This window comes from Primulina eburnea, chromosome 3 (assembly GCF_022965805.1).
Source record: "Primulina eburnea isolate SZY01 chromosome 3, ASM2296580v1, whole genome shotgun sequence".
Taxonomy (NCBI): domain Eukaryota; kingdom Viridiplantae; phylum Streptophyta; class Magnoliopsida; order Lamiales; family Gesneriaceae; genus Primulina; species Primulina eburnea.
Genome location: NC_133103.1, coordinates 4,998,506 through 5,026,505, shown reverse-complemented (window position 1 = coordinate 5,026,505; position 28,000 = coordinate 4,998,506). Strand labels below are relative to the sequence as shown.

Here is a 28,000-nt window from a genome sequence, read left to right as displayed (position 1 = left end):
ATATCATGTGTTAATTCTTGCTTAGGTCTCACTAAGAGTGAATCTAAATATCTAATGACTATTAATTAATTTAACTAATTGGAGTGCTGATGTTTTAAATTAGGAAGCTCAAACTTTCAGTCGCATCATTAATAGTAGCCGTTAGACCGCCACGCTCTTTTCAAATTCAAATCCACTCCACTCTAGTCCCAAGAAAGTCTACAAATGAAAAAGCCTTCCAATATCTCATTTCACAAACACACAAACAGAGACACGCACATAAAACATCCCGTCATCCATCATCATCGACATGCCAGAAGCTGCAGTTCAGTCTCCGAATTCCAGCCACCACCCGAAAAGCAGCAACCGCAAAGCTCTGCAGCCCAAGATCGACCCATTCCCTAATGCAGCTATTAATGATATTAAAACCAATGCGAAGCCAAAGTCGACGCAATGCGTTGACATCTCCAACAAGGAGAACATCCATCCCATGATCCAGTCCTTTGATTCCTCGCTTGCCCAGGAGCTCAGCGCCATTCGCGAAAAGCTTGAGAGATTGAGGATTGACAGGAAAATACTGATGAAGTCCTGAGGCAGAGGGGGGTTATACTGGATTCCCACATGAAGGAGACTCTTAATAGATGGGAAGACCAAAAGCAGCTGGAGATGGAGGTCGATCGGTTGTACCGTTTGAAAGAGATCAGATTATCTTTCATGGTCAGATTTTTTTTTCTCCCGTTCAGTGCTGTTTTACTATATGAGCTAGCTGCAGCTTGAATTTTAAATAGCTGAATGTTTTATCGGGTGTCACGAATTGAAATTTTGGTGATTCTTTGGTAATGTTTATAGATAATATCTCCGGTTAAATCATTGAGAGAAAAGGAACAAGAGAAGGTGTCAAAGGAAAGTCAAGTAAAGGGGAGTGAAAGACCCTCTTAATTTGTAGTTATTCCGATTCAAGTTTACTATGTAAAGGTGATCAAGTTGCATTAATTTGGTTCATGTCCTGGAGAAGATAAGGGAGGAGGAGAAAGATGAAAGCCCATCGCACAGTGGCGTTGCGAAATACGTTTTTTTGTAGCCCTCTCCACATTTTTTTTCTGCTATAACACAAGTTTGTAATGTCTGCCTTGCGCCTCTCTCTCTATATATATATAAATATAAGCTGCGGCTATTAGAATTCTGGTTCTTGAACATATTACAAGTATTATTACGAGATATATCCATAAACAATACAGCACACCAGGAAAGTAGTCTTGTAAAAGCAAAAAATTTCACTCATAGTTTATAAAATCTAACTTAAACAATTATATAGTATCAATCCATTTTGCATGAAAACTGGAACAATTCCAAGCGTTCAATATATGTGTGTGTGTGTGTGTGTGTTTTTTTTTTTTTAGTTAGTTTCAGTTTTAGAATCAGTGGGACTATGCTTCTGCGCATGATGTCGCAAGACTTTTGTGTCGAATAAGACTGGTAATAGTGGAGGAACAAACTAAGAGAATTCTCATCAGACAAGAAAGCATAAAGTGCTTGAAAATACGCACAGCTTCATTTTGCAAGTTTCTCGGTTCTCTCTCTCTATCTTTTCAAGTAAAGCATAATTCTTTTCAAATTAATCATTATTTTGTTACTGTGATTGAAATACCTAATATTTTATGCCAAGTAAATCAAAAAAAATAATTGTTTCACTGTGTTTTATAAGTTTTCTTAGTCTTTATGATTTGTTAAAATTTTCCCTAATTAAAGTTTTTTTTTTTAAAAACAGCTTTTATTTGGTTCAACGTGAATTAATCATCATCGCAAAGAAGTATGGGAGGAGTTTTTGTAATTAAATGAAGGTGCAAAAGGTAGAAAGGAGTTAAATGCGAATTTTGAAAATCAAAATTTAATGAAATTAATGACTATTTACATAATTTTAAAGGCGCATCTTTCCAAGATATATAAATCACGCTCGCACACCTGCTGCCTCTCACACAAATCTTATATGCATAATAACATACAAATATTCTCATAATCCGGTGGATGTGAAGAACTAGGACTCTGAGAATGGAAGGCACTTTGAGGAGGTTTGGTGATGAATACAGCACGTTGGTGGATCAATATGAGCGCCTTTCCTTCGAGGTGCAGTTGAACCAAGCCATTCTGGGGCGTAGCCTTTCTGAGCCGGCTGTCCAGCGTTGCCTGGTTTCGAAGCCAGGAGGCCGAGAGTCAGGTTTTCGGAAGGTTATGAAGAAGATGTTGGGACCAATTCTTGGTAAGAAATCGAGTCCAAGCAAAAATGCTCCCCCGAATATGAAGGACCCCTCCTGGAAAACACACAGCAGATCATTAAGGGTCTGATCCGTAGATTGTAAGACGGCCGTCGCTCGTCTGTGTGTAGGGAAGATCAGATTGTGTGGTATGTCATTTTGTTGTAATCTATTACAATAACGGGTAATTTCCCCATTTCAGTCGTCTCCTCCTTTTTCTTCATGCATGGCCTTTCACATTCCACTCCCACAAAAAGAGTATTAGGTGATTATTTATCATTAAATTTTTTTCCCGATGTACATTTATTATTATACAAATACAAACGGATAGGGGATATAATTAGTTTGGTCGTTTCGACCGACTGCGTAATAAATGTACGTCCAATATTTGGGTTCACTCGACCCTACCCCCCTGCGGACACTGCTCGCAAAGGGTCGATCCGATGGCTCGGATTTTTTCGAGTCAATTTTTTTTTTTTTTACATGGAGGTTGGTCCGGATCACTCATGTGGAGTGATCTGGACCGTTCATTACCCGTGCAGACAGGTTGAAACAAACCCAATATTTGCATAGCGAGTAATGCTGTGAGAAAAGAGTCAAATTGACAGTAAATCCACGTTACCATAACGATTAATGATAATAATGACAAGAAATTAATGGGTGTAAAATTATATCTTCGGAAGCAAAATCTGGCTCGGTAGATGCTACCGGAGTAATATCAATCTAACACATGATACGTGTGACGAGAGATGAATCATTACCACTCTTCCATATATCATGATCATAGTTGAGTGACCGTGATTTATTATCATGTTATTTGCTGAGTGGGTAAAAGCATTACTCATATGGTAGCATGAACAAAACAGCAAAATCTATATCTTAATTTCCCTCGACCGGTTTCTCTCATAATTCTTTGATTTCTCTACTTATACATAAATGATATCTATGCACGACTCATGTACTGCCCAGTTCTGGTATCTACCAAAATTTCCTCGCCTTTGTCTATGAACAATGGGACGCTCACCACAGCACCTGTATCAAGGGTCGCGGGTTTAGATCCTCCTGCATTACATATAAACAACAAATACACATGAAGCATTTACGGTAAAGAACACCAAAACAACACAAAAATTACTTTTAAAAACCAGGAAAGCGTGCATCCAATAGCAAGTACCTTGGGCCGTATCACCTCTGAGTCCAGGATCAACTTCAACCACAGTTAACTTCACCGTGATCGGGAGCTCAAAATCAATAACCTTCAACAAGCAATGATAATTCATTATTTGTGTTTTGTAGCCTTTTGCATCTCAGATAACACAAGCAAAACAGATGACAGTAAAAAGATACCTTGTTATTCCAGAAAAGCAAATTGCAGTCCATGCCTTCCTTTAGCCACTTCGATTTATCCCCAACATCTGCCTCATCCAGACGGAATTCCTCATATGTTGTCTGGATGAATTTCATGCATCAATCATACTACCCAATTAGTACCACAGCCCATGTTCAATGAAGACTAGCATTTTCCACTCATCACCACATGCTTATACAACCAGTGGATTCTAGTAAAACTAGATGATGTGATTTGTGTCCAAAAGATGGAAATTATATCAAATTTTAAGCAAATGATACAAGTTATACTGTTACAGAGCTTCTCCCTTTGTTTATATGCTTTGGAGTTAAGATCGGCTGACAAACAAGTGTCCAAAATAGACGAATTGAGAAATGAATAAAAGGATTGAACAAAAAACGAAAATCAATTGATAAATTCCTTAAGATTAACATATTAAATCCAACAGAAGGAGGGCATGTTTCCATTGAAGCTTAACACGAGTAACTATTTTACCTATCATTTTGAACCCAAACTCATAACTATATGTTGAGCCGAAGATAAGCATCTTCCTCGTCATAGTTAGGTTTACTAGTTCCAACAGAGGACTTTTGTCTCTAATTTGGATGCTGAAAAGCTGGATAAGAAAATTTTGAAACATGCCATTTAACAAAATTGAAAGTACTAAACAACCAACCAAGTCCATGAAGACATATTGAGCACCATCTTTGTAAGTGTATTGCTTGGTTTCTTTCAATATATCTGCCGCTTCTAACTGTATAAATCAGGGGAAATTTAACATTAGCAATAAAGCAGCTAATATGGAAAACACAAACTCAAGATTCCACAGAACAAAAGATTTTGCCTTGATGTAAATGATATTATTAGAATCCAATCAGCGCAAGTTTAACTGCCCCAAACATGTAGGTCATATAATTATATGGATGTTTCAATCCCATAATAACTGGTCCCAAATAAGTTAGGCCAAGAAAGTCAATATAAGTATCCAATATATCAAGAATATGCTAGAAAAGGTTGTGAGGGAGAAGAGGGTGTGCGCGTGGGAAGAATGCATATGAAATATGGCCAAAAACTCTTAAGAGGGATCATTGAGTATACAATTTCAGTTATTACCACCGTGTGCTAGGGCGTATGGAATTAATATTTTCTTTCTTTTGTAAATGGTATTCATTTTTGAACCAATCCACTTTCAAGTTTCAAGCTTCAAATGGTATTTCATTGAGGAAATTCTGTGAGTAATTTCGTTTACTCACTTGTTTTTGAGTTGCTGGAAATTAGGCTCCAACAAATACCAACCTTAGACCTCCTCTACCTATAAAACTCCATTGTGAATATGTACTTGCATTCAATCTCAAAAGCGTTCACCACATGATATATATTCTTTGATAGAGTAAACTAACAAGAAAGAATGAGAGTACAAAACAAACAGCTACAAGGTAGTTACCTTACTTCCAGCTCTGAAAGTTCTTTCGACTTGGTTTCCTGTCACATAGTTGCGCAATGTGGTCCTCACGTACGCTGCGCCTTTGCCCGGTTTGACATGGAGAAACTCTATAGAATGCCCACATATCAAATTCAAGATGACTGACAAAATTATGAATCGGAAACTAACCAAATATAAATTATATATAACCAGAATATAAATCGTTAAGATTTGTCAAATATAAATAAAAGTGAGGCCATGGATTTATTGCACACATTGAGTAATAAACAAAAATGCAAACCAAGGATAACACAAAAGGAGTAAAAATTACCAAGAACCCGCCAAGGAGCTCCGTCCACTTCAATGTTGAGGCCTACTTTTATGTCATTACTCGACAACGCATGTATCTCTGCAACAAAAATGAAAAGATGAGATCATGGCCATTAATGTGTAAGAGAAAAGTTGAAAAGCTTCCGTTTTAGCTTACTGGGAAATGTACGTCGGCGAGAGGGGGTTCTGAGTTGAGTAAGAAGGACTAACGGGCGGGAGTTGGAGCAGAGGGATAAAGATAGTGGGCGAAAAGAAAGGGGCTTGAAATTCGGGATTCCCGCCATGGACGTGGCTGAGAAGGACTAAGGGGAAGAGCAGACGAAACCGCCGGCCGGCTGCCCTACCTGAGTGGGATAAGGCCGTGGCTTCTAAGTTACAAACTAAAACTCTCTCTCTATAAAGTAATTATTCAGCACAAGTGTTTATAATTTTTTTATCATTATCGATGGATTAAAGTGAAATTTAATAAATTGTGTAAAGATTAAATTAATATTTGAATGATTGAAATAAAAAGATGTGTGTGTTGAAATTTAAAAAACAAAAACAAAAACAAAAAACAAAAATATAATATTAATATCATATAAATGCCAAATTAGAAAAAAAATTTAATATCCTCTATAAGTAGTTATTATCATGTTCTCATACTTAATAATATACTAGTAACCGAGGCACACACGTTGCGTGTGTCATGAATATATGAGCGTGATATATTAAACCTTCATGATATCACAACACTATGACACAAAAATATTTTGTATCATAAATATATTATTGAAATGCAATAATGTTAACATTCAATGTAAAAGAAATAAACAAATAGTCAAAAGATGGTCAAAAAAATATTAGAATATGCATCAAATATTCAAATACACCATATTAGTATATATGCAATTGTGCCAGATGAAAGTTTGGAATTTTGTTATCGCAACTCTGCTAGATCTTGAAACATTTGAATTTAAAACCTATAAACCAAAATCTAAATGTGTCTATAAACATTATAATAAAACAATGTCTAAGAAGACATAATATAATGATTTAGTGACTCTGTTAAGAATATGTGAAAGATTAGATCAAATGACCTTGAAACTCGTAATAAATAAATTATCACCCGCAAGATAAAAACGAACAAATTAATTTGATATAAAATTCGATTAATTCTTTCACACTCTCAAAAATATGAAATAAAATACAAAATTCAATTAATAGACTGGGAATCAACAATCATTGATATAAACTGCACATCACAGCCATCTGCCGAAACAACTCCATGATATTTGCTCCCATGCAAGTGTCAGGACCATACCATACGCTTAAATTAGGCACTTCTGCAAAAGCCTTGAAAATTACCAGATGCAGCTCACAATAAGTAAAAAGAATCTGAAGTATGGACATAAAGTAAACAACCAAATGATTATATTATTCAAAAAGAAATGGCACAACCAACCTGCATAATGGTTTGCACGACATTAAAAGAGGTACAGATAATTGTTGGAACAACTTCATGTGTGTAAGCTTTGGTCTCGAGGGGTGTATTAACATAGACGACATGCAAAGAGGGAGAAGGAACGGAAGCTGCAGCGGTGGCAAGATAATCCATATATTTAGGACTGGATGCAGCATCAGCCAAGGAGCACCCAATACGTTCATTAGACATCCTGTACACACCTACCTGAACAAATTCATTGTTCAAACATGCTCACAACAAACTGAAATAACTATACCAGTTTCATAAATCGTTGTTTGTGTTAAGAACCAAATATAATAAATAAAGCAAACATATTATATCCACTTCTTTCATCAGAAACAACTCTCCAAATCAATAACTCTAACCATGGAAGATTCATTCACTCTAAAACACAAAATTTACTGTTAAATCTAAAACGGTCATTTCCCTTCTGCAAAGTGGCGAGTTTTCTACCGTAGAAAAAACCTTGCAATAAAACACACCCTCAACAAAATTAGCAAAATTCAAAACAGATTTTTTTTTTAATATTCAAATAATTCAATTATTGGAATGGGTTCGAAAACCAACAAAGGTAACAAAATTCAACACAGAAAGTATATATTTTTTATATTACAAAATTCAATTATTTGATTGGGTTCAAACATCCCATTTTCTTTGATTTAATAAAATAGTAGGGAATGTAAATGAGAGAACATTGTCTAGCATTTTAAGATCGGATTTTAAATGAATTGTTTAACTTCATTTGTTACATTTGGTTAGCAAGGTTTCATGAGCAACAGTTCTAGTTATGTTTTTGTCACGTCCATCTCTTTAATTACTGTGCGATCAAATTGCGGCACTACATTTTGAGCACTTGAATGCAAAAACTCATCCTACTAAAAAAGCCATACATACACAGAACATATTGAAGAACCGGTTCAAACCACGAGCAAAAAGTGTTTAATAGTTAACTCAAATTAAAAAGGCAAAATTGTTAAGACTTAAGAGTAGGTAATTACATACCGTGTAGCGTGAACTTTCCACTGCCTCACAACCAATACAAATTCTCGCAGACTTTCAAGCCATCTATCTTAAACCCTAGGTTTGCCGAATTTCTTGCAGCAGCAGACAAAATCTTTGCAGAACCAACACCGTAATCGCCGATGAAGTAAGTCGGAATAGGGATTTGAGAGCGTCCTTCGACGTAGTCGTTAAACTCCTCGAGATGGTCCGGGGATTCAGGGGAAAACTGACCAACGCATCGAACGGACCTACCGATTTGTTCACCTGCAAAGTTGAGATGGCGACAATACATCCAAAGTTTAATGGAGATGGAATCGATAAATGTGTGCGTATGTGTGTGTGTGTGTGATGACGGTGAGTGAGTGTGGAGGTGTATTGCATACAGAGGAAACACGCTTGGAAAGCTGGCCGATGCGGCCGAGTACATCGTCGGAGTGTCGATTTTTTAGTAGGATGAGTTTTTGCATTCAAGTGCTCGAAATGTAGTGCCGCAATTTGTGCAGAGTCGGTGTGAGGGATGGTTAATTTATGAAGATGATGCAGAGAGAATAGTGGAGTATGAGAGAATCGTGCAGAATAATTTTATGGAACGGTTTTGTTGGAGATTTGAGAAGATTTTGAGAGAGAAATATTATTGTGTTGAAGCAAAAGGGCAAAAAGGGAAGAAAAATTGGTGTCCGCAGGGTGGACACTTTCTATAAGCCCCTCAGCCTTAATAAAATAGTAGAGAAGTAGATATATATATATATATATATATATATATATATATTTATATATATATATATATATATATATATATATATATATATATATATAGTAGGTCTCATGTGAGACCGTCTCACGGATCTCAATCTGTGAGACGGGTCAACCCTACTCATATTCACCATAAAAAGTAGTACTCTTAGCATAAAAAACAATATTATTTCATGGATTACCCATATAAAGATCCGTCTCACAAAATTTGACCCGTGAGACCGTCTCACACAAGTTTTTGCCATATATATATTTGATATCTTCTATAATAGTTATTATCATATTCTCATCTTTAATAATATAATATAGAAGTACAGAAGCATAGATATTTTACCCCTTTTCATCTATTATTATTACTATTATTACTACACATTTTTCTTCGATTTCGATCATTATAAAATTCATAAGGAGTTATAATATAATTTAAAATATTTTTATTGAAATAAAGATTATACTATAATTGTAAAAATAATGAAGAATCAAATTGCAATTTAAAATTTATATAAAAAATGATTTTTAATATTGTAGAAATTTATGAGGTTTCGTACAATAATTATAAACATTAATGGAAAATTGTATTGCAATTTGAATATAAGTGTATTCGTTTTTGTTGATTTTTTTTCAAATAGAAGACTTTTGTCGATTACACAAATAACTCGAACAATAATCCATGTGAAAATCCAATAGCTCTAATACATACGTTTTCGGTTTTACCAGTAAGAAACACCAAGCATTCACATTATGATTATATTACATACAGAGATAGATTGTTCTTGGAAACAAAGATAAGATAATCATAAGATTATTGTTGTTTCAGTCTTCCCCAGATCTGTCCTCGTTGATCTCCTCAAGAATTACAACAAGCGCAACGATGAAGGCGTAATCCACGTTAGGATACACGGTCACCCCGAACGTGTCTTTCCCAAGCAGGATACTTTGGGCGCTGTGTTTCCTGTGCATCTGCATCAATCCCACTTTCAAAATTTTTACTCAAAAATCACTCTCATATTTACAATATATATGTAATCGATGTTGCATGTTGGGGAATCGTTTACCTGTGCGATGATGTTGGAGGAATTCCCAGTGTATATGACGCAGGATCTCTCAAACCAGCTGCCTTCGATCCTGAAGTCACACAACTCCTCTTTGGGGTTGGAAGCCAAGAACACATCTAGCTTCGTCTTCATCTGCAAGAGCGAAGATTTCTTCACGCTGAAAAGAAGATCCTTCGAATTTGTGCTCTCTCCTCTAAAAACCACCCATCTTCTATGTGCAGATAGCATCTGAAACCATAAAACAAGATTTTTTTTTTAGTAAAAGTTTCCCACGTACAGCACGAGAAATCAACGAGAAAGAATAAAAAAGCAACCTTTTGGTGAAAAGTGATGAGGGGGTTTCCGGCGAGATCGTACAAAACGCGGCGATCGCGGAGGCTGAAGAGTTTTCCTTTGACCCTGAACATTATGTTACCGTTTACATCGGTAACTCCGAAACTACCCTCCGACAGAGTCATCAGCTTCCGCACGATAGTCAGATCAACTGGATAGCCCACGCAGAACTGCGGGCTGATCACCGCAACCTGCTGGGACCCTGGCGCATAACTTGATCCGCCCATCATCGTTAGTATATTTTGCTAATAAGAACAAGAATAGTGGGACCGAACTTGCAGTGAGGATGGAGGTTAATATCTACCGACACACACACAAAATGACGATATATATGCAGTGAATGTTCTTTATCGGTGCAAGTGACAATTTTTTTGGCTTTTAACAGAATTTATAAGATTTGAAGTGAATTGGAAAATTAAACGATAAGGTTTCCATTTTTCCTTTACATAATATAAATATAATTATTATTATAAAATTAAAAAGGGATTTGATTTTTTCTTCCTCGAATAAGGAAGGAAGGCGTCGAGATGGAAGTCGTTGGAACTGTCCCCGTGTCATAAGTGATTAATAAATTGAAAAAGTCAAACTTATAAATGATGCGACTCATACTTGGACATCAACCATTATCAATAACATGTTCCACAAGAAGCATAATCAAGTTTGAAACATGTATTCCATGTGCACGTTGATATCTTGACATATATCTAAGCAAGAGTGCTGGTTTTCATATACAGAAACCAAGATTATTATTGTAAACTCGTGTATTATATCTCAGTCCAAATGCAGCTAGTGATTAAATCATCCATGCCATCGTTGATTCGATCAAGTATCACCACCAAACCGACGACGAATGAATGGTCGACATTCGGACTCATGGTCACGCTCAAAGTGTCCCTACGCTTCATCACGCATCTAAACCTATGCTTCTTCTGCGCCTGCAATCTTCATATCAATCAACTATATATGTAATCTCAATATTAACATGTAAATATATCTACCAGTGCAATGGCTGTTAAGTGGTTGTATATGATACATGACCTCTCCAACCAACTACCAACAACTTTAAAATCCCACGCATTATTTTCCTTCTTGTGGCCTAGAACTACATTTAATTCACCAGTCCTAAATTGGGTAGCACTAAAAACAACATCATCAGGATCTGAGCTGTCTCGCTTGTAAACTTGCCATCTTTGGTCTATGCCGAAAATCTTAGAAGTTAGAGCTAGCGTTAGGTCAAGACAAAGAAAATTCCTGTAACACTGAAATTTTAAAGAGAGATGAAGCTTCCTAAGTACAAACCGCCCATTTTTCTTCAGGATGGCAATGGTATTGCCTGCAGCATCAAGGAGGACATGGCGACTATGAAAACTCAACAGTCTCTCTTTCACGTTAAACATAATATCACTTTATCATTGGTGACCCTAAAATTGCCTGCACTGATTGGCATGATCTTCTTCACAGTCGTTAAATGGATCTCACCTGGAAAACAGAATCTTGGGTTGATTACCGCAGTCGAACTACCCATTTTCCTTCACAAATATTTAAAATTAAAATTCAGTTTAGGAGCTAGGCTTATGGATGTTTAATGTGCATTCTGATGGCATAACTGGAAGGTTCTTTTCTAGCATTGGAGGTTATGCTGCAAGCTTGCCTGATTTGATCAAGAAAAAGCTAACGCAAAGCAGGGTCAAATATTTCTATTTGTTATACGTAGTTGTTGATTTAGGGTAGGGCGAGGCCTATCCTTTATCGGTTTAAAAATGGTAAAACAACATCAAATGCATATTACATACGTAATGATCTTAACCAAGTAACGTTATTCTGACCTTGATCATGTCTTTAGGGAGGAGAAAGGGCGCCATATAGCATCCATATTGATCTTAAACTTCTGATATTAATCAAGCCACATCAATATTGTTATTATCTTGAAATTAAAATCAAGCCTGGTTACGTGATGTGGAAGCAAGTTATTGATCGTTTGTACTTTACTTCATTTAGATTTAGATATAGATAGATAGCATATGTACTTTGTTTTTTTTTTTTTGTAAACGAGTTCTCCTTCATCAAGGAAAGAGTTAGCCAGGACAGGGCAGGACCATATTCAATGTTCATCCTCAATTGGGAGGCAATAGGAGAATGTAGAAAATTATAAGTTACTCCGAAGAAGCCGTAGTCATGCTTTGTAACTCGAGAATTGTGACCGGAATGAGACATGATCATTGCTTGACATAGTCACCACCTTCAAATGCATCACTGCGTGCAAACCAACTGCAAGCAACTTGAGAATATGACATGAAATGCTTTTTCTGGACAGTATCTAATTTTATCACCTGAAATTCATACATTACCGGCGATATTTTAAACGCTTCTTCTAATAATCTGAAATGTTAATAGTATCCATAATAAGGATTATGTCCATCAGACCAGTCGAGAAAGAACAAGAATGAAGGACCATATATTCAATTACATGGTTGGCTATGAATTATTCTCTCTTAAAAGGAAAAATATGATCAACAAAACACACGTTCCTTGTGCTACTTGAAGCAAAAGCTTAGCACAATATTTTTAAACGGATAGCATAATGTATTATCTATCAGATAAACCTGAATGATTTGCTCACAATACTTTCTCAATTCTGTGCAGGGGCATCATAGTGTAACTAAGACAGAACTATTATGTCACATTTCATCACTTCCCCGATGCTTCTTCAGGGGTTCTGGTAGTCATCTGATCAACAGCATGCACTGTGTCCTGAAGTTCTTCCCATATTGCTTTGTACACCATCCTCTGCCTATTCACAGCAGATTTACCCTCAAAAGCCGTAGAGATAACTTCAATGCTGCAAATATGTGCCCAATCAAATTAGGGGACTCTAGCTTCCTCACCAAAGTACGATATACTAGCACGAGCACATGCATTCAATAGGAATAATTTGAAAAATGACCTCGGTCAAACTTATCTTTTGAAAACTGATCTCCGTTACCAAAAATAAATTGTCCATTATGTTGAATTATGTGTTTTTAGTTGATGAAGGTTTTGTTTTTAAAAGTTTGACTGATGTCATCGTTCAAATTAACCCTGTTCAGCATCACCATGTCACCAGCAGCAGTAGCAAGTTAACAATGAGAAGGGAAAGACAGAGATTGAAAGATCCTCACTTAGAACATGTGACCCAAGGTAATAGAGCGAAGGAAAAAACTAACCTAATATGGCGTCCATCACCATAAGCATCCTTCACAATGACTGAATCTGCACTAAGCTGTTCCTTGATCTGGCAACAATCATGAGAAATACATTTTCAAACAGTATAAACATCACAAAAAGTAAATACAAATAATTGTTTACCAATGACAAAGATCCAGCATGCAATTAGGACTAGAAGTGAATGCAATTTATGCAATCCTTTCCTGCTAACAATGTGCTATATCGTATTTGTGTGACATCTGACCCTGCACCCTTCACAAAATCTCATCGTGCACTGAAGTCGGTTTTTCATAGAAGATAGCTATGGCTTAAAAACCCACTCCAGCTGCTCGGTAAGGCGAAGCATGAAGTTTCATTATTTTCTTGAGAGAAAAATGTGTAATATCTAATAGTTTTCAAACTTGTAGCCACAAAGAATCAGCAAAAGAGAGAAGTTAAAGACAAAACAATCATTTTATCTTACCTTTGCAGCTGTTAAAATTAATTTAATCACTTTGGCATTCACCACTCTTTCTCGAGAACTTAGACTTAATCTTTATTCGTGGAAAATTATTACATGAATGATCAATGTATCTAATAACTAGTCACCTATCTTTTAACAAAAAAGAAAAAAAGTTATTTTTACCTCCTCCTTTGTTTCATATGCTTCTTTATGGTACACAATTAGAATAAAAAATCCACTCCTAGACAAAAAAATGTCAAAGTAGAAAATACTCTAAAATCATTCAAACAACACATCTTCCCCTCGACAGCTAAAGATGCCATTTTCTCTTAGGTATTTGAGGAGACAACCGCATTTACAATGCTATGTATAGGCGACAGTCCATATGTTCCTGATGATTCTGTTACGCGTATGCTCTAACAATTACAAACAACCTGTTCAAATTGCATGAATCATCAGACCAGAAATGATTGTCTTTGTGGTTGCCTTTCATGAACTCTCATCAAGGACGAACTACCAATTAAGTTCAGAATAACAGGGAGCGAAGAACTAGAGCATCCGACTGTTATCTGTGTGCTACAAGTGAACTACTTTTTTTATATTTTGGTAGGTATCTTGTTTCTGCTTTTTAAAAGCGGAAATCTTTACACGAGAATCAGGCAAATTGAAGCCAGTTCTTTTGGGTAAATAATAACGCCAGTTTTTCCGACCCTCGTATCATCGGTGCTGGAAATGACGGTAAGTAACACAAAAAGTAACATGGAATTCAGTGACGGACCTTCTTTTCCATTGATTCTATCAAAGGAGGTTCGATGGAAGCTGGATTGTCAGTTGCCTGGATACAGAAACTCCGACGGTAGTGCGTGATTCTGGTTGGTCTATCGAAGCACGAAAGAGAAATCTCCGTCGGAAATGATGAGCTACGGCTGGGTAGATGATAGCTCCTCCTAGTTGACAAGGACGCCGTTACCCGCAGACATGAAAGTCTGCCAACCACCCGTAGAACCGCCGAATTCGGCCGGATTAACAACGCTCTCGTCGCCATATATATGGATGTCACCGGTGGCTCAGAAGGAGAAGATTTCGTTCTGCGATGTGATGACCTAAGAACGCCACTGCAGTAAACCCGACGTCGTATCTTGCTTCGATGGTGAATATTTTTTTCAAAAAGAAAAATTCATAAATGGATTATATCATAAAGTGGATCCTCTCGCTCACATATTTATTTGGTTAGGTCGACCCTATTTCTGCGGGCACAGGGTCGATCTAACGGCTCAGATTTTTTCGAGCTAATTTTTTTTTTTTTTTTCAGAGAGGTGGGGCCGGATCACTCATGTGGGTGATCCGGACCGTTCATTGCCCGTGCAGACACTGCCTGCACGAGTAGGATGAAACAAACCTATTTATTTGATGAAAATTGCTTTGATAAGATTTCATTTATTAGTAAAAAATAGTTAAGTAAATATTCATTTGATAATATGAATTTCATTTGAATTCATTTTCGATTAAATTTTTTTTATTCATAAAATACAATTTCAAATATTCAGAATCAAGCTTTTGATATTTTAGCAATTACTACACCCGATAGTAATAAAAAAAAAACCCATACATTAGCTCTAACACAATTCATTTTACTAGAAAAAAATGTTTCTCACAATCATTTCCCTATAATGATAACAAAACATTTTGTGACTTCATCCAGAGCTGTTGATAGTAATAATATTGACTCAAAATTTGTTAAATATAAATCATAAACAAATTCTTTTTTTTTTAACTAAACTACGATCTAAAATTTATGTTGCGATCGTTATTTAACTAGACAATTATTGTAATTCAACAAAATATAAACTCTTCTGTTCAAATACAACCTGAAAATAATATAATTAACATGAATGGCTTCAGTTGTAACATCTATACGATACAAAACCTAAAACTCCCCAAAAAGGCAGCCACACGATCTTGAAATCTTTTTTTCTCATATAAATAAATTAATCCCAAAAAATCAAAAAGTTCCTATGAAGAAACGGTTGTGGATTTGTGGGCTTCTTAACAACCATGTATAGAGATGTACCGCTCGGCCCAAATTATTTGTGTCCATTGATGTTTTACCTTTTGTTTTCTGCAAAGAATCTCGAGTTTTTCCATTTTTACATTTGCGAAACATATAATATACTTTTTTAATAATAATAACAAGAGTGAGTCTCCTGTGAGACCGTCTCACGGATCTTAATCTGTGAGACGGGTCAACCCTACCCATATTCACAAAAAAAGTAGTACTCTTAGCATAAAAAGTAATATTTTTCCATGGATGACCTAAATAAGAGATCCGTCTCACAAATATGACCCGTGAGACCGTCTCACACAAGTTTTTGCCTAATAACAAAAGTAATAGATGTAGAATTTCCTAAAATTCAATGCCAACGCAATTTTCGAATTAATTGAAAATCACGTTACACCAACATGCGAGTATTTTCAGTTTTGACCCAAAAAAAAGAAGAAGCAGAACTATTAAAAAAGCTTTTTTAAAATAAAAAATAGAAACTCAAGGCATGGTCAATTAAATTTATGGTATACAACTTGCTGGCATAATCAAATACTTGCCTCGGTAGGTATAATGGAAGAAAAATTAACGTGCAAATAAACAAAGCTTTAAAGTGAAGATCACGTGATTACAAAGTATGACCATATCAACACATTGTTGTTATTAAAATAATAAATATATAATAATTTTGGTAACAAACATAAATGTCCAAAAAACACAACTTTTTAGATTCGTGCCATCCATATTCCTCCACAACTAGAGGACACGGGATTACAGTTTTAATGGAAACCGTATCCTTTAAACAAACATATATATATATATTAGATTTTGATATGTTATTATCTTTATGTTTATCGTTGAGATGATGTTCATTAAATAAATATATAATTTTGATATATTTCATCACATCTAATAAATGTGAATATGGATGATGAATTATATATCAAAATTGTATTTATATATTTTTTTTGTATACACACTTTAAATATTATTAAACTATTGGTTATATTAGATATTTAGATTCCGCCTTTATATTCCACCTGTATAATAAATAGTTATATTTACAAATTATAAACGTGGCTCATAACAATTTAGAAGTTGATATATTGAGAAATGATTTAATACATATATATCATTAAGATGAGTTAACTCGATCTATAAATAATATGAAAATTAATATTTTTTATCATAAAAATATTATTTTTCATGAGTTAGATCGAATCGGTGCTCAATTTCATAAAATTGAACTTGAGATAATGTAAATGTAAGTGATAATTATTTTATATTCGACATTTACCAATTTCATTATAAATATAAATATTAAAAATTCCCGAAAAGGACACTAAAAATCAATGATACGTATCGAATAAAAAAATGTATTATATTATTTAATAAAACATATTTAATTGACCAGAATCGAATGTGTTATTTTGCCAGACTGGATAGTTATTCAAATCACAATTGATCTCACAAGTAGGACGAAGCCTAATCCAATAATGCGAGGCCGGTGGGTCATGCCCTATTTTTTTTTTTAAAAAAAATCCCCAATTATTCCTCTGCATTTCCCAAAAATTCCGTCTGTATAAATAATTATAATTATAAATAATAAAAATAATTATGTATTTAAATATAAACGATATGTATATAAGGTTAGTCAAGAGAAAGAAACTCGGCTCCCTCTCCTCTGCCATTATCACATGCACATATCTACAGACTACAAACTGCATAATTGGTGAACAAACTGGAGTCCCTTCAATGTTTTGAATTCCGGTTAGGGTTTTAAGATAGAAAATGCCGATGACTAAGTATGAGATAATGTCTGAGTACACTTTAGCTGATCCGCAGCTGTACGCTGCCGCCGATAAGGATGATCCGGAGGCATTGCTCGAAGGAGTGGCTATGTCTGGACTCGTAGGCCTCCTCCGCCAGCTGGGGGACCTCTCCGAGTGAGTTTTTTTTTTTTTAAAAAGCTTAGCGTTGTGGTTTGTATGTTGTTTGTGTTTGAATTTTGCCTTTTTGTATTGAAATAATGAAATGTGGGAAGTGAGAGTTCTTGAGGTTGAATTTGTGCTTGGGAGGAAGCCTTTGGGTTGAGATCTATGTCAATTATCTATAGCCATGGTTTGCAACTTCGTTCTTTTTCTCTTCATTCTTTTGTTGTGGGTCCTATTAAGTTTTGTTTCTTGGATTACAGCCGATAAACTTTCCCTCCCCTGAATGTTATTCAAATCTCTTAATGTGCTTGCGTTTGGCAAATACTTTGCTAGAAATATCTCAACGACAAAACTAATTGTTTTTTTAATAATAATCTGGACATCCATCCTTTTTCATTTATTACAGATATGAAAGAAAAGGCCACCTTTGGGACCGACGATGGTTTCTGTACTATTATTTCAATGTGAAATTATCTTCTCAGTTATGCTAAAGCTAGTTGTTGTGTGTTTCCACATATCAATTCTCTCCTGCTTACATGAGACGAAGATACTTTTAGATTTTGTTTTCCACTTACTTCAGACTGTTATCCATTTTTTTTAATAACAGTCTGCGACTCTGCAGTCCATTTAGTGTATGTGGAAGTGCATTTCTAACTTCGTCGTTTTTTTCTTTCTTTTCTTTTTTATTTTTTGATCCTGATACGAATAGGATAGAATTCTTTCCCGTGTCTTGGACCTTTTTACATTAATGATGTTATTTCTTAATGTTAATAACCCACCATCAGTCAGACCAACTGATCTTCACCCCATAGTTCTCTTTGACATACAGTGAGAAATGCCTCTGATTTTGTTATCTCGCTTTTGTTTTCCTTCGAAGGTTTGCGGCGGTGATTTTTCATGACCTACATGACGAAGTGATGGCGACTTCTACAAGAGGACACAACTTATTATCCCGAGTCCAACAGATTGAGGCTGAGTTTCCGTCCATCGAGAAGGCATTTCTCTCCCAGACCGATCATTCTTCATTCATGTACAATGCTGGTTAGAACAAAGTCTTATTCTGATTATATTCTGATTCATCTCTTGCCAGTAAACCTGGTTATTGGGGCTTCTTAGTTGCTTGTCAATGCCCTGATGATAATCATCACTTGGTTGTGTACTTCTGAGAAAATCTAGGTTGTGTGGTTGTTCATTTGACTCTTCTTGTTGGGACTTACGCCAATGAATGGATGAATCCAATGGGCGACCTGACTCGCAAGATCATTCTTTTGTTAATTATGGTTCACTGAGGTGGGGATCTCCAGAGCTGGCAGCTGAATTTCTGGCCTCATTCCATGGTTTCCCCTCTCTTAGCTCTCTGTGAGGGTGAATAAGAGAATTCCATCATCCAGCTTCTAGCTCTAGAGAGTTCTATGAATTTTAGTTTTTAAAGGATTTGATTTTTTACAGACTCAGTCTTTTTCGCACCACATCTTTTGCTCTAAGAGGCCTGAATATGCTTGTTGGATTTAACAATTATGGTTTAAATATCATGATGCAGGTGTTGATTGGCATTCTAATTTACAGAGGGACCATAATATAGTGACACGGGGAAATTTACCTCGGTTTATAATGGATTCATATGAAGAATGCAGGGGTCCCCCTCGGTTATTTCTTTTAGACAAGTATGAGCTTTTGACCCTTTTAGATTGATTGACTAATGCGTCCCACCAAAATTACCATCTCATTGGTATCAACCTTTAGATTTGATACCGGCGGGGCTGGGGCATGCCTGAAACGCTACACTGATCCGTCATTTTTCAAAATAGAGACATCTTCCACTAAAATGAATGGTATAGATATTCAGAGGGAGAAGAAGCTCCGCAAAGCCAAGGTATTTCCTAAACAATCGATAGCAAGTTTTAGCACCAACACTGCTGAATTTGAACTCGGAGTTTCAACTCCCACTGACTTCATTTGTCTTTCTAGCGGTAAAATTCATATATTCCTTTTTTAATTAAAATATAGCCCCCTGTAATATGTTACCTATACTCGGGTGAATTGAGCTGAAGGGCGAGGCGAGTTACTGAGTTAGTAATCAGCAAAAAATCGAAGTTTAATAAATAGTTCTTTTCTTCCAAAAATTTTGTTTTGCCACCTCTTGTTCCAAATCATAGGTCGGTCTCTACCCTCTGTATTTTGACCTGGACATTCTGGAAACTCACTGTTCTTGGAAATAAAAATTTTGTCAGATTATTTTTCTTATGTTCAAAAGCCATACTTTCTTGTAGCTCATTAAAAGGTAGAGCTGTTCTATTCCTTCATCGGACTCATGAATAGCAGCTCAGAGCTCTTAGCTCGTAAGGTAGACCCTTACACTTATGTGGACACCTAAATAGTATGGTAATCATGTACGGTAGCCTTCAGTGGAAAAGTACCATGTATGATGATTTCATAATATGTAGCATCATCAGGAATCTTCCTTCGTGCTCCCTGCTTCTCTTTTTCTTCAGTTTTACCAAACATTTCCTCCTACATCATTACACTTAACTGTCTATTAGTTGACTAGATTCTTTGCATGACAAACAGAGATACTGTAAAAATGGAGGAACCCCTGAAGTTTTACCATCATCACATGCTAAGTGAGACAATTGCACCCGTTGCTGTCTTTTTTATTTTCCATTGCTGAACTTCAAATTTACATGCATCTCGTTTTCATCTTAAAATTTTCAGGCTTCATCAACTTTTCATGGAGGATCATAATGGAAATGGTGAAAGAAGTCCTGCACGTCGTGTGAAATTAAAAAGGAGGCTGAATGGAATCCCTTTAGACTTAAAAACTGGGCAGAGCTACATGGAAAAATTATCAAAATTTCCTTCTCCAGAGCATAAAGTGCTTCATGAAATCACCATGAATTCATCATCCCTGAGGATATTACCAACAACTGATCATGACGACTCTAGTGTTGGAGTACTTCAATTTGGAATGAGTGCTGACAGAGACACCGTGGAGAGGAAAAGATGTCCTCCATCTCCACACAGAAAGGATATTATGCTGAAACCATCCACATCTGAGCAAGATGAGGTTTCCACATGTGAAATCTTGAAGGAAGACAATTCATATCTTAGTATCGTAGAAGATAGTCTCCCATGCTCTTGTGATCGAGTAACTAGTAAAAAGGATATGGTCATTGATGGAGAAAGTAACGAAGATGAAAACTTAATTGGTTATCTGACTGATGATTTTGCCAGTGAGATAGACAATTTCATGGATGCACCGATAGCCGTTGAGCCAGAACTTGATACAGACTCTGAATTGAGAGAGACGACTGATGTGACCTCTTGTATCGACATACAACTAACGACTTATGATGTCATTGCCACTGTGGAACGTGACTTTCATTCTACAGATTCTCGATCTACTGGAACCTCTATGTTGTCTGATGATGATAATCATTCATCTGGAAAAGAGATTTCTAGTTTATCTACTTTGGACTTTCCAAATACTTTAGCCGATAGCTCAAAACATGAACATGATGTTGCTGCATGTACATCTGAAATTGAGATCATCAATGCATCATTTTGCCAGAAAACTGCAGATGAAGATTGTCCTGTGGCTCACCATACCAAATCTGCAGTTTCTGATGACATGTGCACTGGCGGACTTGCTATCACCACCAACAATCCTGGCTTTGTGCAGCAGACTTCCGATAGGACCCTTACCAATTTGGATCCTACGTTAGAAGATTCTGATTCACAATACATTTTGGAAGAAATTATCTCAAGGGCACCTGAATCAGGTGAAAAGTTAAGTATTACGGATGAAGAAGCCAAGTCAAATCTGGCCACTGATGCAACATGTTCTCCCAGCTTCTCTGATTTCAGTTTGCAGTTGGAAAATAATTCCCTACTTTCCTCTTCAGGAGTTCATCTGGTGCATAAATCAATTGGTGGGAATGCAACATGTACAAATCAGTGTCTTACCACATATAGTCCAATTGTCGTGCCATCCGATTTCATGCCTGGGGGCGGCTCTGATCAGGAGGAACTGTCGGGACTTGAGCGTGATGAAAAGTCGTCCCTTACCAATAGCGAAGTAAAGAAAGAAAATCTGGCCATAGATCCAGGATGTTCTTTCAGTCTCTCTGACTCCAAAGCTCAATTAGGAGATAATTCCCCAAGTTCCTCTGCCGGAAGTGATATGGTACAGAGATCAAATAATGAGAATGAATCAAGCAATTCTACTATCTCCAATAGTTCTTGTGATGCCACAGCAGTTTCCATATCTGCTGATACCCAAAAAACTGACAAATACAGTCGAGAGAACCTACATCTAGGCAATGACCTAGTTTTTGTGTTAAATAATCGAATTAGTCTCCCTCCAAATAAAGATAATGTGTCAGAAATTATTTCTATTTATAATCCAGTCGAGGATGAATCAAATCATGGAGATTTAGAGTTGCCTGAAAACTATAGATTTGATTATCCTAATTTGGCTCATGATGGACATGGTTTTATGTTATCACTTCCAAAAGAAGAAAAATCAACTGATGAGTCAGATAATGTGGCCTTAAATGCTTTTGCTGATGCTTCTACTTATTTTTCATCTATCATGGAGGCTTCTCTTGGTGAGGAACTCAAAAAAACATCCCTTGGCGATGCTCAAACCGTTGCTGCAGATGTGCATGGCCATGATAGATCGGTTCACAACCAGAATTGTTCACCGAGTATAGGGGCATCATATGTAAAATGCTCTCAAGATTGGCCAGGGAGAGGTTTAGATACTTGTGACAGTGAAGTTGTTAATCTTGACAAGGAGACAACAGTAAATGAAACTCTGGCGGTTGAAACTCTCAAGTCTTGTGAAGTTCTGGGGTTAAAGGTCATAGGAATCACAGATGATGCTCCCTCCCATGATTTAGCAGGTCTAGAAAGTTTGTGTTCCAAGCAAGAGAATTTTGTAGGGCTGGCTGGAGCGACAGATATTGTCGAGAAGGGTGGAATCACCTCATGTAGGAGCTCCTATGCACAAGAAGCAACAAATATCTCTGTATCCCCAGAACTTACGCCATTGAGTGATAATAAAGCCTTGTTGAGAGAGCCTAATTCACGGACTGATGTATCAGGGATTGCAGTTGTGGCCTCTAGTGTGCTTTCAGTTTCTGATAATGTCGGCCAAAATGGTGTCTATTCACATCTTAGTATCAATCAGTTGGTAGAAGATGGTATACCTTGTTTTGAGGATTCGAATCCCGATAAACTTGAGAATGGCAAGAATTGTCTCTTAGAAAGTCAAGGGGAATCTGGCTTAGTGGAGGAAGTGGGTCAAAGAGGTGGAGCCCCATCAAATTTGGATAGAGTCTTTTGCAACACTATCAGTTATAATGATCCAAAGTCTGAAGAATCAGATACCTTTGTTAATCAGGATTTCAATTCAATAGTAAATGAACATAGCATGGATTTTTTCTATACCGACACAATCCAGTCTTCCTCAGAGAAAGTTGACTTAGATCTAGAACAGAAGCTGTGCCAAGAAAGGAAGCTTTTAAATTACAATGTTTGTTATGACAATATAATAGAAACAACACCACAAGAACATGCCAGTGTACTGCCTAATCAACTCAGTCAAGAGTTCATGGATTCTGGTGGAATAGATATAGGGTCTACACGTGACCAGCATATACTAGAGCTCGATGATCATCAAGCAGCCAGTAATTCTGCTTCAAATTGGTCACTTGTTGACTGTCCTGATCAGCGTATAATACCGGAGCTTCCAGCATCAAGCAACTATGAAGTTGATGTCTCTAAGCATTCAGATCATCCTTTAGGTTCCATGTTTCCACCTGGTAATTGTTTTTCAGAAGCAAATTCAATCAACCTGCAAGAAATTCCTCCTTTGCCACCTCTTCCTCCCATTCAGTGGAGACTGGGAAATGTTCAGCATGCAGCTTCTACCGTACAGAGAGAGATTCAACAAGAGGAATTCTCTCAAGGAACCTCCATCCCTTCCACTTCCACCTGTGACGTTATTTCATTCCATGGAGAATTGAAACGATCTTTGGTTCAATTTTTCCAAGACACAATATCCAATAAGGAGAAGGTAGAGCATGGTGCCTCAATTCAGGAGATTGACGACCTTTCTTCAAACACAGAAAATGAGAAGCAAGAGGTCACTATATCATATTCTGAGATATTTGCTTTGACATATGTGGAAGATGTTACTCAAATTGCCCCAAACATTGCATCAAGCAAAAAGGAGGTTGACTACAGGTCCACTAATTCTAAGGCCAGTCTCTTGATGCATGAGACAGTTGACGATAAACGAAAAATAGAAAATGAGAAGCAGGAGCTCACCGTTCCATCTTCAGTGATTGAATTTGCATCACCGGATGTGGAGGATGGAAATGCAAATGAGAGTCGAACAAGGAAATTGCCTCTACCTCAAAATCCTCTTATTGATACTGTTACTGCTCTTGATAATATCAAAGTAAGTATCTATAATTTTCTTGCTCTAAAAAAACAATAACGATTCTTTGAAGTTCATAGTTTTCAGTTTCAATTGTTTGCAGCTAAGGAAAGTTACCCCACGAGTAAAAGCTGAGATACAGAAAGTAGAGGAAAGAGATTCACTGTTCGCACAAATAAGGACCAAGGTGGGTGCACACTGATTGGCATGAATTTTACTATATGTTGTTTAATTTTCAGAAGATGACTAAATATCATTTTCATTTGGACAGTCCTTCAATCTGAAACCTGCACTGGCAACAAAGCCTATTCTTCGAGGTCCCAGAACTAATCTTAAAGTTGCTGCAATTTTGGAGAAGGCGAAGGCAATACGACAGGTTTCTTGTTTTCTTTGAACATTCATTTATGCTGTAGTATTATGTAAATCAAGGTCTTATTAACGAACCTTGAGAACATCACAGGCCCTGGCTGACAGCGATGAAGACGACGAGGATAGTTGGAGTGATTCATGAAAAGCAGTCAAGAGATAGTGTTGCTAAAGCATTTTTGCTATAGGAAACTTTCTTAGCACAAGGTGAAATGGAGGGTGAACATTACACTATGAATCCTATATATGTGCTATAGGCCTTTTGGTTTTCTACCCCACCCCCCATCTCTTAATTATAACCGATTTCTAGAGTTGATTTTATCCTGAAGTAACATGTGGGCATAAATATTGTTTTATACATGGAAAAAAACTTATAAATGCTCGGTTATTTAATTTGTGTAACTAGTCGAGGGCATACATACTGTATGGTTGATGCCACAAATTTGAGTTGTAAAAGCTCACCTTCTTCAGTTTTGCTCTTAGTTACCAGCATTTTAGCTTGTTTTCGTATGATACAATATATTAAATATAAAAACTGTTGCAAACAAGTTCCTTGGATGGAAATGGTAAATATTGAAAATTGAAGCATGTGGATTTGAGGTCTATTGTTTTCATAGATGATATAGAAATGGAAATATGGATTGAAAAGGAGGTGCCGGTAACTGCAATTCATCAAACACGAGTCTCCTCCCGCCGATCTCTACCTACCCATCAATTTCTCACTTATGCCTGATTCCTACTCTCCTGTAAAGTACTTTGGAGAGTGCAATGCCGTAGTCATTTGACCAGAATATCAGCAAGGATGCTGCTTTTAGCAGCAGATAGGCGTTGACATATGGCATAAACTTAAACTAAATGGACCGATCAATCTTTACATAAATTAGGATAAGTGTATTGAATTGGAGTCTGGTGATCGAAGCCGGTTGTTGTTTGGCCATCATTCTTTACCATGTAAATTAGTGTTGTAGTGACCCGTTCCAGAATCACCTACTAGGCAAGAACTAAGCATGCAATTAACCTAATTAACAATAATCAGAGATAACAGCGGAAAAGTCAACAAAAATAATGGTTATACAACCCAATCGAAGTCTAGAATAGTACTGAAAACTAAACCAACCAGATACTCAACGTCCTCCTCCTGCTCCTCCTGAGCTGTCCAACCTGAGGCCTGCCCCGTGGGAATGGGGTGTCCAAGAATAAACAAAACCGAGGACGTGAGCGATAAGAACGCCCAGTACAAAAGTATGAGTATACAGACCTATATGAAATGCACATGCTATGATCATGATACCGGGGTAGTCAAGAAACAGGAGTCACAAAAGGATCTCAAAATGCTCAGTCTAGAGGCGCCAAGTGGATAGTGCCGCGCGGTCCAACCTCTGGGTCACTGCATCCACTACAAGACAGACGTGGACCTAAAATGTCCCGGACCACCGAAGCCCTCCCGACCCGTCGGCCACTGTGTACTCTCGGTGTCCATGCGTCCACAAGACAGGGCTGAGCGGCCCCAAGATATAGCTTATCTCGAAAGAGATACAGCTCAACAGTAAAGGCTATCTCGAAGAAGATACGGCTCAACATGAAATGCAACGTGCAGTAATAAACGTGACATAATAGCATGCATCATATGACATATATCAATGCACCACATAATCATGCAACACATATATGAATGTATACTCAACCAGGATATCTCGGATAGTACTTTCGTACCTCTATCACAGCAAGCCTAGCCTTACGCAACACCGCTAATCAGGTCTAGAACAAGCCTACGCATCAAAAGCATACTCAATCAATACTACCATGCTCGACTAGCAAAACCAGTACTCCCTAGTACTACCAAAGGTTTAGGGTTTACCTTCGTCCGTCGACAGCCCTTTGATGTCGATTGCCTAGTAACTCAGGCGCCGCTACGCTACTACTCCTGGCAGCTCTTGGCTATCGCTCGACCAACAACTTAACCCTGGAACCTTCCAAATCTCTCACTAAAGATTCAATCTCAAGAAATGGCAATACCAAAATGAGGAATTCGAGCACTATTTATAGGCCATGTTCGGATCCTCCGAACAACACTTCGGAACGTCCGAACGCTACGTGTCCATTGGCTCTTGACAGCTCATGATCGGATCCTCCGATCATACACTTCGGACCGTCCGAACATGCACGTGTCCAGCTGCTCTTGACACCTCATGATCGGATCCACCGAACCTACACTTCGGAACGTCCGAACTCCCACGTGTCGATCAACTCTTGACACCTAATGATCGGATCCACCGAACTCACTTCGGACCTTCCGACCTCTTCGGTGCTTCCGAACCATCTTCGGTCCGTCCGATCATGACTCGGTCAAAATTACACATTAAACCTTCTTAATCACCAATACTCCGTTAATTACCCAATTTGGAATTCGGGCTACTACAAGTGTGGTATGGTACATACTCGTGGACGCAGGTGTTTCGTCCTAGCAAGCATAATCTGTTTACTAGTCATGACTCTTCTCCACCTGTAGGGCTTCCACTCCCAATGGACTTTGGCTGCCACACTGTTAATTCTTCCCATTCCCAGGTACTTTCTTGTTTTTTGTTTAATAATTTGTATATCAAGGTATTTTTGTGACCTTCAATTGGAAGATAATGTGAGTCAGATTCCCTTTGTTTCAGTTGAAGATTCATAGGTGGTCGTTCTCTTGTAGATCCCCATTGTTATCTGATACCACAATAAAGGCTATTTTATTGTACTCAAAATTTGAGGCGCCTCTTATTACCTTTTATTGTACAAATAATATGAATATATTTATGAGTCTAAAGCTTGAAAACGCAAGCTCGTTATGGCCAATTTAATCATCCGAAAATGACATCTTATCAGAAAAGAACTACGTGGCTATGTTCCACATTGTTTCTTCGTTTTTTTTTTCTGTTGCTTAGTTATGTTATCTTATATTACACACGATTTGAAATTCACTTAATTTTATCTATGTAAACAAGCCAAATTTTTTTAAATAATGGATTTGAAAACACATCAATCCAAGCACAACATTATTGTTTCATGTTTATAGTTGCATTGAACTTTTTTGAGATTACACATTATCTAAATAAATAATTGTGACAATATGATGTTTTATGTTATAGATTTCATTCATAAATTACTAAATAAATTCATTAAAAAAAAACTAAATAAATTGTAATTTTCGAACTAAAGTGTGTATGTTTACCCGAGTTGGGACCCAACAAGGATTCCATGTATAACATAAGTAACAAAATCCATCCATCAGGTGGAATTCAACTTCGGAATGTCGTCTACGCCTCTAAGCCAAATAAACAAAAAAACGATACATATAAAAACATGTCGAGCATCAACTTTCTTGGTTATATCTCGTCAAACGTCAGAAACCCCAAAAAGTCAAAACTAATTAATGACGTGGACCTCATGTATGTATCATTATATACATACATAACGAGCATGCACGTCACCAGAATCATCTCCTACAGGCAGTCCTGTAGGTGGGTGTTTATTGTATGTGTAGGTAAATAATGTGTACTGTGTGTTAGGTGGGAATTGGGATGCCTACGTGAGAGCCGCCAAGCGCCGGTCAAACCCACAAAACTTGACCAAAAAATGTGAACTTTCC

The 28,000-nt window shown here is 37.0% G+C and overlaps 5 protein-coding genes and 1 long non-coding RNA gene across 8 annotated transcripts; 2 read left to right on the top strand and 4 right to left on the bottom strand.

Annotated features, from left to right (window-relative positions):
• The first annotated feature begins 351 nt into the window (after nucleotides 1-351).
• Nucleotides 352-1,162, top strand: LOC140825626 (uncharacterized). Its single transcript, XR_012116719.1, has 2 exons — nucleotides 352-696; nucleotides 829-1,162. It is a non-coding gene; the product is annotated as an uncharacterized lncRNA (long non-coding RNA).
• Nucleotides 1,163-2,832: 1,670 nt separating this feature from the next.
• On the bottom strand, nucleotides 2,833-5,728 carry LOC140828071 (uncharacterized). The gene is made up of 7 exons (XM_073191050.1): nucleotides 5,490-5,728; nucleotides 5,334-5,411; nucleotides 5,024-5,130; nucleotides 4,256-4,333; nucleotides 3,579-3,680; nucleotides 3,406-3,487; nucleotides 2,833-3,293 (listed from the first exon to the last, which is right to left on the bottom strand). The coding sequence occupies exons 1-7, from the start codon at nucleotides 5,614-5,616 to the stop codon at nucleotides 3,175-3,177; spliced, it is 693 nt and encodes a 230-aa protein (XP_073047151.1). The 5' UTR covers nucleotides 5,617-5,728; the 3' UTR covers nucleotides 2,833-3,174.
• A 3,489-nt stretch (nucleotides 5,729-9,217) lies between these two features.
• On the bottom strand, nucleotides 9,218-10,322 carry LOC140825623 (protein LURP-one-related 10-like). Its single transcript, XM_073187512.1, has 3 exons — nucleotides 9,922-10,322; nucleotides 9,608-9,835; nucleotides 9,218-9,512 (listed from the first exon to the last, which is right to left on the bottom strand). The coding sequence occupies exons 1-3, from the start codon at nucleotides 10,168-10,170 to the stop codon at nucleotides 9,366-9,368; spliced, it is 624 nt and encodes a 207-aa protein (XP_073043613.1). The 5' UTR covers nucleotides 10,171-10,322; the 3' UTR covers nucleotides 9,218-9,365.
• A 382-nt stretch (nucleotides 10,323-10,704) lies between these two features.
• Nucleotides 10,705-11,465, bottom strand: LOC140828670 (protein LURP-one-related 15-like). The gene is made up of 3 exons (XM_073191596.1): nucleotides 11,372-11,465; nucleotides 10,979-11,273; nucleotides 10,705-10,882 (listed from the first exon to the last, which is right to left on the bottom strand). Exons 1-3 carry the CDS (start codon nucleotides 11,463-11,465, stop codon nucleotides 10,705-10,707), a joined length of 567 nt encoding a protein of 188 aa, XP_073047697.1.
• Nucleotides 11,466-12,450: 985 nt separating this feature from the next.
• Nucleotides 12,451-14,749, bottom strand: LOC140825624 (protein BOLA4, chloroplastic/mitochondrial). The gene is made up of 3 exons (XM_073187513.1): nucleotides 14,365-14,749; nucleotides 13,144-13,211; nucleotides 12,451-12,779 (listed from the first exon to the last, which is right to left on the bottom strand). The coding sequence occupies exons 1-3, from the start codon at nucleotides 14,629-14,631 to the stop codon at nucleotides 12,629-12,631; spliced, it is 486 nt and encodes a 161-aa protein (XP_073043614.1). The 5' UTR covers nucleotides 14,632-14,749; the 3' UTR covers nucleotides 12,451-12,628.
• A 2,356-nt stretch (nucleotides 14,750-17,105) lies between these two features.
• On the top strand, nucleotides 17,106-25,333 carry LOC140825622 (protein SCAR2-like). 3 transcript variants are annotated; one of them, XR_012116718.1, is made up of 10 exons: nucleotides 17,106-17,573; nucleotides 18,439-18,602; nucleotides 19,102-19,225; nucleotides 19,305-19,434; nucleotides 20,130-20,182; nucleotides 20,274-24,027; nucleotides 24,110-24,193; nucleotides 24,278-24,382; nucleotides 24,467-24,579; nucleotides 24,999-25,333. XR_012116718.1 is itself a non-coding variant. In XM_073187509.1 (9 exons), exons 1-9 carry the CDS (start codon nucleotides 17,419-17,421, stop codon nucleotides 24,515-24,517), a joined length of 4,620 nt encoding a protein of 1,539 aa, XP_073043610.1. In that variant the 5' UTR covers nucleotides 17,106-17,418; the 3' UTR covers nucleotides 24,518-24,989. The 3 variants fall into 3 exon arrangements, 2 of the variants coding, with proteins under 2 accessions (XP_073043610.1, XP_073043612.1); XM_073187509.1 differs by lacking the exon at nucleotides 24,999-25,333 and having other exon boundaries at nucleotides 24,467-24,989; XM_073187511.1 differs by lacking the exons at nucleotides 17,106-17,573; nucleotides 18,439-18,602; nucleotides 19,102-19,225; nucleotides 19,305-19,434; nucleotides 24,999-25,333 and adding an exon at nucleotides 19,705-19,905 and having other exon boundaries at nucleotides 24,467-24,989.
• Nucleotides 25,334-28,000: the final 2,667 nt, after the last annotated feature.

What these genes read in the sequence shown, in the direction of transcription:
- LOC140828071 (XM_073191050.1), bottom strand. Translation starts at nt 5,616, where the DNA reads ATGGCGGGAATCCCGAATTTCAAGCCCCTTTCTTTTCGCCCACTATCT. An exon ending in AATATGTCTTCATGGACTTG is followed by an intron (nt 3,681 to 4,255) that starts GTTGGTTGTTTA and finishes AAATTCATCCAG; the next exon opens with ACAACATATGAGGAATTCCG. An exon ending in CAGAGGTGATACGGCCCAAG is followed by an intron (nt 3,294 to 3,405) that starts GTACTTGCTATT and finishes TATGTAATGCAG; the next exon opens with GAGGATCTAAACCCGCGACC.
- LOC140825623 (XM_073187512.1), bottom strand. Translation starts at nt 10,170, where the DNA reads ATGATGGGCGGATCAAGTTATGCGCCAGGGTCCCAGCAGGTTGCGGTG. An exon ending in TCATCACTTTTCACCAAAAG is followed by an intron (nt 9,836 to 9,921) that starts GTTGCTTTTTTA and finishes TTATGGTTTCAG; the next exon opens with ATGCTATCTGCACATAGAAG. An exon ending in CCTCCAACATCATCGCACAG is followed by an intron (nt 9,513 to 9,607) that starts GTAAACGATTCC and finishes GGATTGATGCAG; the next exon opens with ATGCACAGGAAACACAGCGC.
- LOC140828670 (XM_073191596.1), bottom strand. Translation starts at nt 11,465, where the DNA reads ATGGGTAGTTCGACTGCGGTAATCAACCCAAGATTCTGTTTTCCAGGT. An exon ending in GATCATGCCAATCAGTGCAG is followed by an intron (nt 11,274 to 11,371) that starts GCAATTTTAGGG and finishes TTGATGCTGCAG; the next exon opens with GCAATACCATTGCCATCCTG. An exon ending in GTTGGTAGTTGGTTGGAGAG is followed by an intron (nt 10,883 to 10,978) that starts GTCATGTATCAT and finishes ATTGATATGAAG; the next exon opens with ATTGCAGGCGCAGAAGAAGC.
- LOC140825624 (XM_073187513.1), bottom strand. Translation starts at nt 14,631, where the DNA reads ATGGCGACGAGAGCGTTGTTAATCCGGCCGAATTCGGCGGTTCTACGG. An exon ending in TAGAATCAATGGAAAAGAAG is followed by an intron (nt 13,212 to 14,364) that starts GTCCGTCACTGA and finishes GATTGTTGCCAG; the next exon opens with ATCAAGGAACAGCTTAGTGC. An exon ending in GGTGATGGACGCCATATTAG is followed by an intron (nt 12,780 to 13,143) that starts GTTAGTTTTTTC and finishes ACATATTTGCAG; the next exon opens with CATTGAAGTTATCTCTACGG.
- LOC140825622 (XM_073187509.1), top strand. Translation starts at nt 17,419, where the DNA reads ATGCCGATGACTAAGTATGAGATAATGTCTGAGTACACTTTAGCTGAT. An exon ending in TTCATTCATGTACAATGCTG is followed by an intron (nt 18,603 to 19,101) that starts GTTAGAACAAAG and finishes ATCATGATGCAG; the next exon opens with GTGTTGATTGGCATTCTAAT. An exon ending in CGGTTATTTCTTTTAGACAA is followed by an intron (nt 19,226 to 19,304) that starts GTATGAGCTTTT and finishes ATCAACCTTTAG; the next exon opens with ATTTGATACCGGCGGGGCTG.